This window comes from Hippoglossus hippoglossus, chromosome 12 (genome assembly GCF_009819705.1).
Source record: "Hippoglossus hippoglossus isolate fHipHip1 chromosome 12, fHipHip1.pri, whole genome shotgun sequence".
In the NCBI taxonomy this organism is placed as follows: Eukaryota; Metazoa; Chordata; class Actinopteri; order Pleuronectiformes; family Pleuronectidae; genus Hippoglossus; species Hippoglossus hippoglossus.
In genome coordinates, this window is record NC_047162.1 from 8,887,835 (window position 1) to 8,902,877 (window position 15,043).

The 15,043-nt window shown below is 41.9% G+C and overlaps 1 protein-coding gene and 1 long non-coding RNA gene across 3 annotated transcripts in view; one reads left to right on the forward strand and one right to left on the reverse strand.

The window, feature by feature from the left end:
- Positions 1–8,858, forward strand: part of dym (dymeclin) — a 48,380-nt gene extending 39,522 nt beyond the window's left edge. For both annotated transcript variants that reach the window (XM_034602347.1, XM_034602348.1), the window contains exon 17: positions 6,748–8,858. In XM_034602347.1, coding sequence (XP_034458238.1) covers positions 6,748–6,897 — 150 coding nt within the window. In that variant the 3' untranslated portion in view covers positions 6,898–8,858. The remainder of the gene's footprint in view (positions 1–6,747) is intronic.
- LOC117771687 lies at positions 6,076–12,213 on the reverse strand. Its single transcript, XR_004615631.1, has 3 exons — positions 11,660–12,213; positions 9,294–9,298; positions 6,076–6,087 (listed from the first exon to the last, which is right to left on the reverse strand). It is a non-coding gene; the product is annotated as an uncharacterized LOC117771687 (long non-coding RNA).
- Positions 12,214–15,043: the final 2,830 nt, after the last annotated feature.

Here is a 15,043-nt window from a genome sequence, read left to right on the forward strand (position 1 = left end):
GAGACATAAATCTGCCACAGCGCCTCGTTACCCAACACCCAACTCTCCTGGCGGGTTCGCCAACCCCCCGCCCCCCCAGTGCTCCACCATTAATCAGTGAGGAAATATGTAACCAGTGGTCTCCCCACTCTGCTCCTCACCAGCACTGAAGCTCTTAATTGCATGTTTCATCATGTGTTTCATGTTCTATACTTGGCGGCTGGCTGCGAGGCATTTGTCTCGCTAGCCGATGTGCAAGAGGGATGGTGCATGGCCACGTGGGCTCTCCTCACTCTCCGTCAGCACCTCGGAGCGCTAATGTAGCGATCGACCATAAAGCTGTAGAATTACACACGGAGCCGTGTGGATAACCCTGCCATGTCCTTCAGCGAGGCTGCCATACCTGTAGCACACACTGACGCACCCAGCTGTGGCTGGGATATGTGCGTATGTGTAACAAGCATGTGTCGTCCTCTCCGTCCGTGTGCGTTTGCAGATGATAGTGATTCTGTACATGTAGCCATGCGTGCTGGTTTTTGTTTCTGTGCAAAAAGTGCTGTGGAGTGTCACACTGACTCGCCACCATCCGAGTGTTTTCCAGCTCCACAGGGTGACGTGAAGCGAAGAGAATATCTGGGCGATGTTTCCTCAGGGAGAGGTCCCATGCACTTGATGGTGCCATCGCTCAAACAAACAGCTGTCCCTCTCCCTCTCGCCTCTCTTTTATCTTATGAGCTCCTTCTGCTATTCAGCCTGCAAAGCGAAAATCCATAGGTTGGATTAATGTTGTGTGGACTTATCGATACGTTGTTAATTACGCAGTAAAAGCTCCTAGAAGGAGTATTGGTGTCTCAGTCAGTTGTGCATGGAGAGGCCGGACAAGAAAGAGATGTAAGGGTGATTGTTCCTCTCTAAAACGATCAAACACACATTGAATCCAAATTTGTAATTCAAATTATTTTTTCATTTATTAGTGCAGTCACCCTATCCTGTGGTAATTAATACACTTAATAGAAATACATTGCAGGTCATTTTCCCACCACCTATACCTGAAGCTACAGGCATTGACAGTTAAATAATGTAAGCATCATTTACATATTTATCTTCCTTCTTGTCTCAAAAAACGATTGTTGGGAGGAACTGACAGTTGACAGTTGCAAAGTAAATAATTTTATTTATATTCTAATGACAAAAACCTGTTGTTCTTGGTGAGGGGGACAATGTACACACCAGACTACAAAGCCTGTTGAGGTAAAGCACTTAAAACCATTTACACTAAATGCAGACATGTAAATTAGGTCCCAACTGAAAGAAAGGGTTAAAAAGAAGGTGGTAAATACCCCAGGGACAACCCTCAGTGCCTTGTCACTCAAGCTCCCCTCTCTCTTATTCTTTGTGTGTGTGTGTGTGTGTGTTGTTTCAGGGTGTGTGAGACTGAGAGGCTCTCATGGGCAGTGCCTGTGGAATGTGTTGTTTCGCCTGACCAGCTGAAATCTGCCTTATTGAGCAGCGATAGCCCACAGACTCTCTGGCTCCTCAGGACAGGATGGAGGGGATGGGGGGTGGGAGCTTACCAGCTGTTACTCAGTACCTGGTCCTTCGTACGTCTGATGGCTTGTACATACGACACAGCTTCACTCTGAAGCCTCTTTTAGACAAACTCAAAGTTCTGAAATCCCTTTGTCTGAGATTGTATCCTGTGTCTTACGACCCGTTTTAACATCAGATTGATTCCCTGGATTCGACAAACAGCCATGTAGATGTATAAACACATACTATACCAAAGTACTATTTATTTTTCTTGAGGGGAGTGGGAATGTATCTACCAAATTTCATGGCAAATGAATTGTGGTGGGACTACAATGACCAAAAATCAGCAAAGTCATTAGGATTCATCATCTGTGAACGATAAATGTCTGTACAAAACATTTGCACTAAATCATAACATATTGTATTTGTGTGAATCTGTCACATATCTCATTCAGCTTGGGGAAAAAAATATCATTTATACAGCACTTTTTAAAATGCACTTACAATGTACTTAACATGGTTAAAAACAGGAATAAAAGGAATAAAACCTTTCAGGAAAAGAGGCATTAGCATGTCCACCATGTGTCATGTCAGAGCCAGAGCCATTTTCACAGGGATGGACCCATGTGCACTATCATGAATGCATGTTCGTACAAAGAACAGAGAAGCCTGTATCACAATGCAAACAGATGGAGTGTGACTTAATTCACTGGACAGGACGCCATTAAATGACTATATCTTTGATTAGCGATACAGCTTATCCTTCAAGTCATGGCGGGAGCTGTAGCCAATCGCTGACATTGGGAAAGAGGCAATGCACACTGGACAATCGCCAGTCTATCACAGGGATGACATACAGGGACAAACTCGCATTCACAGACCTACAGGCAATTTAGAGTTTCCAATTAACCTTTAGACTCTCCGATTAACCGAACCAGTGTGTCTTTGGACATGCAGGAAACTCATGGAGGCACAAGGAGAACATGAAAGCTCCACAAGTTCGACACCAGAGTCTTCTTGCTGTGAGGCAACAGTGCAATCTACTGTAGGACCGTGCCCGACTCTTTATTAAACTTCTCAAGTGAAGTTGTTGTTATTGCAAACCCTTTGTTTACAATGACACAATATTAAATTACAGCATTTTTATTTAAGGACCATTAATCTTATCAAACAAGCTGAACATTGTAATACAACCTTTCAATGCTTGTGTGCGTACCTACTTGCGTGTGTGTGTGTGTATTGAGTTCATAGTTGCTCCCTAGCCGCATTCTTCTCTGTCTGGCCGAGCTCTGACAGCACAGCAGCGTGCAGAGGAGGAAGGGAACACGGCGTCCTGAGTGAAGATATGAGGCCAGCCAGTCAGTCTGTGTTCAGGGGCGAGGGCCTGACCCGCCAGGACCCATAACTAACTGATATGAGCTCGGGCCAATTGGGCTCAGACAGCTGCCAGACTGAGAACAAAACAGAGGAGGGCAGGAGGCGAGAAGACAACAGAGTGCCAGAGGGAAGAAAGGAAGCCACAGTATAGACAGACTAAGGCGACAGAGATAATATTAGGGTGTTAGATGCTCCGATTTTCCCCAGAAAGCGCTGGAGCATGGAAGATACTTTTTTTCTGTGACGTGTACTCTATGTAGTGATATCCAAGACTTTCCAAAGCACCAAATCCCCCGGTGGCTCCTGTCCAATATAACAGTAGGAGGAAAAACGAAGGCCATTGTGATTCAGACATCATTTTTCATTTTTTTATTTTTTTTCATTTTTTTCATTTTTTCATTTTGTGTTCAGTCTCAAGTGAATGTGGTTGAATGTGCACAGGGGGCTTTATAGTCGTGCAGTGTAGGTTCATAATTTCTTCTTCAGTAGGCACTTGTCTTGTGAAGCACTCGTTCTGATAAAGGAGTCTGTTTTAACGACCCAAGATGCATCATTTTCACGTACTTTTCAGTCTCTTGGCAAGTTGTGAGACTGCCTGTTTTACTGATGTGAAACCACAATAACAGCCTTTGATCATTAAAGGAGTAGTTCGATATTGTGGGGAATATGCTTACTTGCTTTCTTGTAGAGAGCTGGATAAGAAGATCAATATTACTGTCGCATCTTGGATATGAAGCTTGAGTCTGGAGATGGTTAGCTTAGTTTAGCATAAAGACTGGAAACAGTGTGAAATAGAAGATTTAGGTTTAAAAATGAATGCAGGAGCCAAGAAATAGACCAACACATAAACACTGCGAATATATAAATATGTAAAAATATATCCATCCATCCATTGTCTTCCGACAATGCCTACTTGTCTCAAAATGGGGTTAGGGTTAGAATGTTGAGTAATTCAGGAGTAAAAACTCATTCTATGTCTCGATCATACCGACATTTACAAAGGCACAAATCATTAAAATGTATATGACATTAGTTGAGTGAAGACCATTAGCAAGGTTAAAGTAGAGCTCTGTTCTGTTTCACCTGTTCCCCAGTACTGTGCGACCTGTGTTCAGAGGTCATGATGATGATGAATGAGCTCCTCGTCTTCACAGTCCTGGTCGCGGTTTGAAAGAGCATATAAACTGCCATATTGTTCTCTGAATGCCCCGCCTTTATGTTAGCTTATAATATGCAACATTACTGTTTATTACCACAGTGGCTCATGTCTGTCTTTAGACGTGTTCTTATGAAAACAATAACTTAGACCTCATACCACCATCCTCATATCGAAGATGAGTTGTTTGTAACACGGATACATATATTTGCACATTAATGAGGGAGAAATTTGAGATAGCGATATTAATACCGCACGTGTTGTTTCAAAATGCGTGGACATTGCAGTATTTGCTGATTAATGCTTTAATTATCCTAATTACCTCATTAGCATAACTGGTTTATGTTTCATATATCATGGTGATTATAGCAGGACGAGCCTTCTGTTTTGTTTTGTTTGTGCAAGTAAATCACTTTGCACCTTAAAAACGAGACACTTTAAAAAACTTAAATTACATGGCGTCCTCTGTGCTCACACGTAAAAGTGAGTCTGGTTTGAGTAACCGTCACCGTCGGTGTCATATGAACATTTGACGAGTAAGGGAGCTTGTCCAGGAGAGAGTCACCTACACACAAACACCAGCCAGATAATATCACTCCTGCATTGTGTCTCGCTGTCACAATGGCGGTGGTGTGTGTGTGGTCTAGCCTCAGTAGCCTGGCATATGGCCTGTGACCCCCGTAGCCCCTCCGTCTGTGTCAATATGATACCGATAATGTGGCGGTGAATAGAGGAGGCGCGGACTCAATAGAGCAGACTGGGAGCATCTCATAAAAGGGCCTCAGCGTCTGTCTTTCACCGCAGACTGATTACTGGCTGCATGTGTGCATATACATACATGTGTAGACAGGAGGGTATAATGAGGCAGCGTTGTATTATTGATGCTCTTTTGCTACCTGCCTGCTGTTTGGTGGGCTGGCAAAGGCTTGGTCTGGTCTGGTCTGGTCAGTGGGCTTGTGTTTACAGGCTTGAATAAAGACCTTATCAAGTGCTTTAGAATGGAACTAAAACGATTCTGACCATCATTAATTGTTTAAGTTAGTTTTCCTGCAAAGATGTTTGTCATTCTCTGATTACAGCTTCAAAAAATGTGGAGATTTCCTGCTTTTCTCTGTTTTATATCAGAATTTTTATTATATCAAGTAAATTTCAGCTGCCTGAAATAAAATACACTACAAGGCCCCTTAAATCAAGATCCATGAATTATTTTTTGAAAATGTGTAGAAAATCCAAAAATATAAACCACACTATCCTGCAATGTGAAAGGGAGTGAAAAATCCTGGATCTGTTTGGCCAGACCAAGTAATCCGGTTACACAGCACTTGTAAACTATAAGGTCATAATGTCTGACACACTACTCGACTCTATGTTTGACACACACTCTCTGGAAGTGATGTCTATGTCCTCATTTAGTGTCTGAACAGGCTTTTCTCGTACAGCAGCACTTGTCGATATCCAGTCGCCTCCTGGGGTGAAGAGGCGACATTAGCACATTAGCCAGCCTTTTAAAAGGTCAGTGGTTCGGACCGCAGAGTGATACCTGTCTGCAGGAAGCTGTAACCGAATTTACCTCACAGTCAGACTGGATTACATCCGCCGGCAAACTACTGTACCTGACGAAGAGTGAATACAGATAGAGAGGCCTGACCTACCTACCTGCTGGTCAGCGCCTCCACCCATCAGACAGAGATGTCGCTCCGCTGGTCACATGAAATGTGGTTGGAGGCAGTTTCATGGTGGTGTTGGGGTCGGAGGTCCAACAATAGTCCTCTGTGAAAAAATGCTGCCCCCTCATGAACTTTGAATAGATTTTTTTGAACAGCCATGCAACGTCATGGGGCATTATACACATTACACTGTGACAGACGTGACAGTATAGCTGCTTTTAAAGACATTGACATTCTCCAGAAGGTTTCACTTTCTTTCCTTCATAATAGAAAAATGTCAGCTTCTGAGAAAACCTAGTGCTTAAAAAAATCATAAGTTATTAGTTTGAATGGGGATGAACATCTATTTGTGCTCAAAGATCTATGACCTCAACACCTCTTCACCTAAAAAGATGCTTTCAGACATGTGTTGATGAGTGTTGATGACTTTTCTAATACTTGACGGACATGAAACAGAAGAGCCATACACGTAGAAGACACATGATCATGTCACCTTGGAAAGACCACGATATCCAAGAGCTTTTGGTGATACGGCTGTAAACAAAAATATTTGATTTCTACTGCACAATGTATACATCTTGTCCTGCCTCCTGCGTACTTTACAGGTGCCACCCCTCACCTGAAAGTTGTGGACATTTTCCTATTGTGAACGCATCTGACCCAGACAATCTCCTGCTGCGCTCTTTGTATTTGAAAGGCAAACATTGGAACATTTGTCCCAAAGCAATTTTCTGGACATTGTCCGGGTTCATGTCTGAAAATGGCTTGTATTACATTAAAGAAACAACTGCTATGTCTGCATGGAAACTGTCATAGCTCACTGAGACATCAGAACACAAAGAAGCCATTGTTGTTAATAATAACCCATTTTTCTTACTATGGAACATCAAACATTTTGCTGTGCGAAATATCAACATGTTTCAGTGAAAAACATAGCAAATATCTGAATGTAGAATTAACGCAGTGATAGCTTCACCTTTGAATCTGCTTTTGATCACCTCTTTCCAACTTTCTCCTTTTCTCTGTTTGTGTGAACAGAAGTTTCCTGAGCTGAAGTTTAAGTACGTGGAGGAAGACCAACCCGAGGACTTCTTCATCCCCTACGTCTGGTCCCTGGTCTTTAACTCTGGAGTCGGCGTCCACTGGAGCCCACACGGCATCGAGCTGTTCAGCATGGACTCCGGCTGAAACCCCCGCTGCTGCAGACAGTGTGTGCGTCTCCATCCCTGTTCAGTGACTGGCAGCGTGTGTGTGTTTATGCGTGTGTGTGTGTGTGTGAGTTTGGGTGGGTTTATGCACATTACCCTTTATAAGTATGTGCATGCTGCTTTGAAAGTGCCTCAACCTTGTACAGAATGGTTTTTCTTTTTATGCAGCACCACCACCTATTTTTTTTCCCCTCCACATGTACCAATAATTCTTCTGATTCTTCACGGCGAAGCTTCACCTGTGTACAGTCAGTCCTGTAGAGAATACATATTTAACATCTGCTTCACCTGCTTCCACAGCACACGCCGACGCACATCTCTAATGTATTTGTGTCGAGCTCAGGACGCCGGCTAAGGATAATCCCACATTTTTTAGTTTTCTTGCTTAAAAAGAAAAAGGTCAAATTAAAGAGATCCACTTAATGCTACATCCACACTACTAAGTTTTTGTTTGAATACGCATCAACTCTGCTTTGGACACATCTGTCCTCCACACTCCTCCAGGATTTTTGGAGCAACTAAACTAAAAGATTGGCCCCGTTTTTGTTCAGAAACTGGGGCTGCGTTAAAGTCTGGACGGGCAGAAACGGAGATGTTTGGAAATAGTGACGTAGACACGCAACCGCTTGCAGATTGTTTTTTTTAGGCACAACGTAGCCTTCATGTATTTGAAGTCAAACTTCTGTCACATGACCCCGATCTGGAAGAAAACAAGCTGCATTAGCCTCGGCTACCAGTGTAGAACACAACATGAATAATCAATTACAAGTGTTGCTGACCCAGTTGTCTTTGCTAACAATTGTTGTTCAGTTAAATTCTGCACTTTACAATGATACAACTGTCCCTGTGTTGGATGGGAGCTATTATTTGTGCAATCTGGAACAGTTCTCGTGTCAAGCGGGACACGCATGCCCAATGTATGTGAGTGGTCACGTGATATGCGTTTTCAGGCGTGTTAGTATCGACAAGGATTAAAACTGATACAGAGCCAAAACACTCATGTGGACAGAGATGGTTTTAGTTGGAAAATGCTGTTTTCAAAAGAAAACATTGTAGTATGGATGTAGCCTAACTTACTGTGCTTTGATGAACGTTTATTTACCGCTGCACTGAACGCTAAAAAATAAGGTGATATTCAAGACAGGCCAAGTGTCTTTCACATTTTATTAAATGTCCTCTATAATACAGAATTTTAAGTATGATTATCTCATCAATTAGTATTTTATTTTGCTCAGTTCTCTGAATACAGTGGTTTTGTATTAAAAATAGACTTGTGTTTGTGAAATTAAGTTGAAAAAAGGTCACAGAAAGACAAATATAGTCTTTAGCAAAAAGAAAAACAGAACTTGTCCGTTGTGTTGCTATATGCAGGGTTTTCAGATTCTGGTTCCACCACTGTCGATTGGTGGCCCGAACTGAATTACCAGTTAATTAATGCTTAATTTCAGTCCCTTAAGAATATTAGCACAGTGCATCACTCTGATTCACGTGGTTTCATTGTCACCATCGGCCTTTTATCTGACTTTACCCCGTCTTTGTTGTCGTCATTCTTTTTTCCCTCATAGTAACCTGAGGCAGATGCTTAAACTGGGGCGAGTCATTAAACCCTATTGTGCATAATTACACTTGTCTCTTTAATTTGTCACTTTATTTGCATGTCTATCACGTTTAGAGACTTTGTATAAAATTATTTATTTTCATGTATTTTGTTTTTTTTAACTTTCAGCCCCCCCCCCCCCCCCCCACACACACACAGAAAGGTAGCAGTACTGAAATGGCTACTACGTATAGAAGAAAAACAGTGGTACTTTACTTTGGTTGTTCCCAGGTGGGAAACTGGCTTTATATTATTACATATTATATGACTACAGCTGTCATTTTGTGGCAACTATTACTTTGGAAATAGGAGTTTGAATAAAAATATAAATGGAAGCAGCAAAAGTGTCACGTGGTTATTAAGCAAAGTGAAACGGCATGATTCACAGAGAAGGTTTAAACTTAAAAGTGGAGTATATTAAATTTGTCGTATTCCTTTTGAGACTATACACATTTTTTGCATTAAAGTGGATTATGTCAGACAACGATTTTGAATAGCTTTTTTTTACATTTGGACAGAACCATGCTAGCTGTTTTCCTCTGTTCTCAGTTTTTTATACTTAACTACCAACCTGCTGGCTTCTGCTACTTCTGATATAAAACTCCGGAGAATGTTCAGAAAAGTGCAGCAGGAGATTGTGCGGATCAGGCGCGTTCGTAACAACCGGAAAACGTCCGGAATATTCAATCGAGGGGTGGCGCTTCTTTGGCACGTTAAAAACATCATAAACTTTCTCGCTGGGAATTTTACGGACATTTTCTTGCTACATTCTCACATACACCCCCTACGGAAATTTTCGGAAAACGTCTGGAGCTCAGTGTATGTCTGAAAGCAGGTTAACTTTCAGCAAGAAATCATATAAGCACATTTCTCAAAATGTCAAACTTACTTTAAAGCGAAGCAAAATTCTCTTAAGTAGCGAGCACTTAGTCATACGGATGAGCCAATCATATATTATTTCATTTGAAATGTTTTCAGAGGCCTGAAGAAGTGGAACTATTTTACAATAAAAAAGGAACATTTAAGAAATACCTGAAATAATAAAATGTTCTCGACCCTATGAGGGTTAGACACAGTAATTGCAACAGACTAAGTACAGTGCAGCTTAGAATTTATTTCTCTTTAGACATCATCAGTGCTTTTGCAGCTCTGTATAGCAAACAGCACAAAGGAAAAATCAGCCTAAAATCTTGACTGTCGCCCACAGTTTATATCATCGCAGAATATTGATACACTTCAACAGTCAGTGCGTCTCTCGTGTCTCATTGTTGCCTGTTGTGGTCATGTCTGCAGAGGCAGCAGAAACCGAGGCATAAAACCGCTTCGAGGGGGAAAAAGTTTAACAGCACAATGGCACCCACTGTGTCGCATGAGCTCCCACTTCCCCGGGAGAATTTCATGCCTTTCGTCTCTTTTGTGTCGGATTCTCATGCCTGAAATTCTCTTATTCTCAAGGACAATGTAATGGATGCAATTCGATGTAAAGAATGGCCCATTTTCAGCGCTGGGGGTCACTGGTAGGTTACGGCCGGACTGTACGCTCGAGGAGGAGACTGAAGCGCTCTGTCTTTCTGCTCCGACTCTCACCTGCTTCCAGCTCCATTATCGCGGTGCCAGATGGTTGAGCGGAGGTTTTCACAAAGTGACATGGCTCTCCTTGTTCCTGAGCGGCGCGGGAGGTCACCTTACCATGGGCTCCCGTTTCAGGTGGCAGCAGGAAGATGGATGGAGCAGGGGATTCTGGGATGGGTAGTTTATTTATTATTCTCTTTTAGAGGCTAGTGTGTTTTCCTCAAGGTCTAGGCGAGATTATATTGCAGCGTGGCTCCAGACGCAGAGGTCACGCCCAGATCAGCGTCTGTCGAGCGCTGTAGAAAGTAGGGCGCTGGAGACCAGTTTGTTGAAGTGGCTTCGCTCTAAGTGCTGGTTGCCCCTAGTGACACCAAACTCATTAATATGACAGATCACCATGGTAACGATGGAAGGTCGTTAGGCTCAGGGGTTTTGGGATGAGGTCACAGAAGCTCGCTTGCAACATGAAAACAGTTTGATATAGGAATAAATAGACGGAAATGTTGTGACGTTGCGAATGATCTCAAGTGGATTGAACAGAGTTTCAATGAGCTCGATCATCGATGGAAAAACACAATGACGGATAGAAAATATCTCGATGTCTGATTTAAATGTAAACAGTGGTGCGTTGAACATTAGTGAGACACACAATTGTTGCAGCGGAAAAGGTCATTCATGACATGGGTTTAAATATGAATTCGACCTTTATTGTGACTCACGAATACATTGAGGTAGAGACCTCATCCAAATACACCAGAGTACAGAAAGTACACAAACCATTTCAGGACACCAAGAAAACACAAAAAATAAACTGAAATTTGCAAAAAGGAACGAGCAATAGTGAACGCATAAGGAATAAATACAGAAAATGTTACTTGATATGTGTTTAAAGCTTCAAAATACATGATGTAACATTACATTATCGTTGTGTCACATCTTAAATTCATGTGAACACCAAGCAGCAGCTGCCACATTTGTAGAGAACTTTCAAATCCATTGTGTGCGCTGCCTATTTAACGTGGCGGGGCTCACATACAGGTCGCGGCTGATTGTGCGACACCTCTGACACACCCATCAAACAAGACACACCATTTCGTGCAAACATGATGTTCAACCTGGAAACGAAAGCAAAACCAGAGCAAAGCCAGAGCAAAACATTTTGTTAAGTTAACAGGTAACCGCTGTTCAGTCCTCACTTCACAGGATGCAAACAATCTGTGGTAAAGTCCCCTTTGGAAATATTTTTACTCTGCTCAGATTCTCTCTCTCTCTCTCTGTCATTAACAGAAGCTGTGTGAGACACTTCAGAAATGTGCCTCAGTTTAGTCCAGACTGAAATCTCTCAACATCTGCAGGATGGATTTCTTTTTATTTACATTCATGGTCCCCACATGATGAACCCTGACCACTCTGGTCAACCCCTGACTTTTCCCTCTCATGCCACGCGCAGGATAAATGTCGCAATTTAGTGGGAAATGTTTCGATTGGCGTGAAATTTGCTGCAGATGATAACCCAGAGAAGAAATCCTTGTTGATCCCTTGGGTTCTGAAGCTCCACAAGCAAAATCTCAACATGGATTGTAAGAAAATCTTGCAGATGATTCGTTTCGTTCAGACCATGAGTGCAAAATCGCATTGTTGATCTTCTGACGACCTCTCAATTATAACCTCTATGATTCCCTGACTTTTTTATCTTTTGAAATGTCTACATTACTCATGACAAAATGTTGGATGGACAAAGAGACGGAGCTCTCACCATTTGGCCTTGTCGCTCCTGCATGTGGAGCAATTATACATAAGCAGATCTTCTAAACTGTTTCACTCTAACGGCCTATAAAGGGAACTGGGTCACCGAGTCCTCCAGCTACTTCAATAAAATGTCACAAATTGAATCCCTGAACAAAGCCAGACTGAAGGAATGTGAACATAAAGTGACCTTCGCTGAAACTTTCATCACACAACAGCTTTTGGACGTGAGACCCACACTGAACAAAAAAACCCTTTAAACATTAGAAAACCCCACACTCCAACAAAACCACATAAAAAAATGTCTGCAGACTTCACTTTGTAAATGATTCTCGGCTACATATGAATTTTTAAAAAGCAGAAATTGGCAGAAATTTTATACAAAATATCCTAGTGAGGTTTTCACTATTGTGTTTTATCTAAATGGTACGAATAGTTGTTTTCTTTACCCTAGAATGGGCCCTTTATATTCACATATTTTATATTTTCATTGGGAGTGGGGCCTCTCTACGGAGGCCGCCATGTTTTTAACAGTAGTCCAGACTGGACAAACTAAACACCTTTTGAGTTTTTATAACGTTCAGATGGCATATTACATATCTTCCCAGGCTCCATTAAATCAACTTAAATTGTATCCCATTCTTTGCCCCCTCAGCTTATTAAGCTTTTAGACTCTCTACTGAGGTCAGACGACATTTTTCTTATATTTACTTTCAGGGGAAACTACACATAGAGATAACCCTTGACTAAATATTCTGTCTTGGAAATAAAACTCTTTATACTTTGACCTGTAACCATCCACTGAGAGAGCAGTTGGCTCAAACGAGCATGCAGCGAGACTAGACTAGAACTTAATGTCGCCGAGCTTCTCGCTTTACACCCAAGGAATTTTTATTCTTTAATTATGCTGTGACATTTACCAATGTGGGTGTTTTTGCACTTTCCTGACAAGATATCAGATGAAAAAAAGTCTCGCCTATCGTTTTAATTAAAGTTGTCTTATGTTTATTGTTCTTATCGTAGCGATGATGAGCTCTCAGTGTGCAATCTCTACCCTGTTCGTAGCATTGTGACTCGCAGAGAAAAAGGCCCTTTAATTGCATGTGCATGGTCCATTGTCTGGAAGCAGTCACTGTTTCAATAAATTATAGTAAAGGCCAGGACTGCTATCTGGAATATTAATCATCCGGCTATATCTATAATGCTGTTTTACCCCCATTGTATGATCTGCTTTCGAATTAGCTGTGTGGACCATATAACTAAATCAGGGTCTTCTTACTCAACTTTATAACATTTAAGTTTATCATATCACACACCAAACCTATGTCATTTTGAGATAAACCATAATATAGTCCACTTTCTGAGGGAAAAAAAACATTGGCTGGATGAATCACATAAACCAGAGGAATTTCATTTTTTGGGGGCAAATTCAGGAAACTAACTATCTGAAAAATCTATGTACCACATCGCATCCGTGCAAAAACTATACGAAAAGTCATCCAAGTCAAGTCACTGTTCCGACTGTTCTGCTCTTTGATTGGTTTGTTGTTTGTTGATTTGTCAACGAAAAGACCCAATCAGCAAGCAGTTGTGAATGTCTGCGTCATCGTTTCCAAAAAACATTTCCGTTTCTGCCCGTCCAGACTAAAACGCAGCCCTGGAGTTTTCAAAATGAAACTGGGCCAGCAACGTTTCCAAACTGCTCTGGAGTATTGCGGATGCCAGACGTATCCTCAGCAGAGTAGATGTGATTTCACACAAAAACGTAGGCGATGTGGATTTAGCCTGATGGGCTGAGATGGGTTCGGACAGAAAAATGCAGCCTGCTGATATAAGACATTAGGCCACAGTATAAACTGAGGTATATAAATAAGACATATACATGGAAGTTAACCATGTTACTTGATGGGTAAAGGTTGTTGCAGGGTTTCTACAAAGGTCAAGATGTGAGTCGAAAGAAAACACTCACAACACTGCAGATGACCTTCACCATTAGGTACAACTGTCCTCACCATCCCAGTTACTTTCACACAGTCCCCGACAGGACCGTAATGGTTTCACCCTCACAGGCTCCACAACACTGACTGCCCTGTGCAGCTGAATTAGTTCATGCAAGTTTGGGTTTGAAATGAGTAAAAGACAAGGGAAGGAATGGAAACGTTGATAAATTTGACTACTTCCTGGAGTCTGGAGAAGAGTCTCACACGCACACACTCACAAGGGAGGTAGAAAGGCACAGAGAGGGGAGGGGGCAGTGAGTATGTGTGTGCGTGTGTGTGTGTGCGTGTGCGTGTGCGTGTGTGTGTGTGTGTGCAGTCACTTCAGTCCCTGTGACAGACCTTTTCCCCTGACTGACTGATTACTTCCAGACTGCCTCGTAAAAAAAAAAAAAGCGACGCAGTCCCCTCCATGCGCCGTTTGGGCTCGTTGCGCTGCGCTTCTGCTCGGCGCCAGTGGGGGATCCTGAGACAATGCGGGGATGAGCTATTCACACACACACACAAACACGCGCGCACACACGCACACGCACACACATCTCCCCTATCATCATTATCAACCATCCATCCCCCCTGCCCTGCAGCGACACTGGCTCACTAGCACATTAACATACTGCTGCCTGCACCTCCTCCCCCTAGAAAGGCTACTGTCTGTCTGTCTGGGGAGCAGCAAACACACACACAAACACACACACACAGACACACACGTATTAGGAAAATGTTTATTTACCCAGTGGATGACTGAGGGAGGATATTCTTTCAACAGAGTTTGGTGTCTTTTACATACTAAACGGTTCTAGGTTGAGTCTCACAATTCAACATCACTGCTAATAAACTGAACTTGTCGAAAAAATGTTTGTTACTGGCTATATTTGCCCTTATATGCACAATATCTTGGTTTTGGTCTTATACGTTTTTATCTACTTAAGTTTAGTATCTTTACTATGATAATTGAGAGTGGTTGACTATTTGCATTGTCTCCATAGAAACACATTTTTACCTGCGCACATTGTGTTTGATTTTGTTTTTGTTGTACGTGCCTTTCTTGCCCTGTATGTGTTTCAAGCTATATTTAAGTTAAATTTTCTTCTTGATCACTAAAGTATCTATCTATCTATCTATATCTATCTATATCTATCTATATCTATCTATCTATCTATCTATCTATCTATCTAGTTTTATGTATGTATTTGTCTATATCCTGTAAATAAATC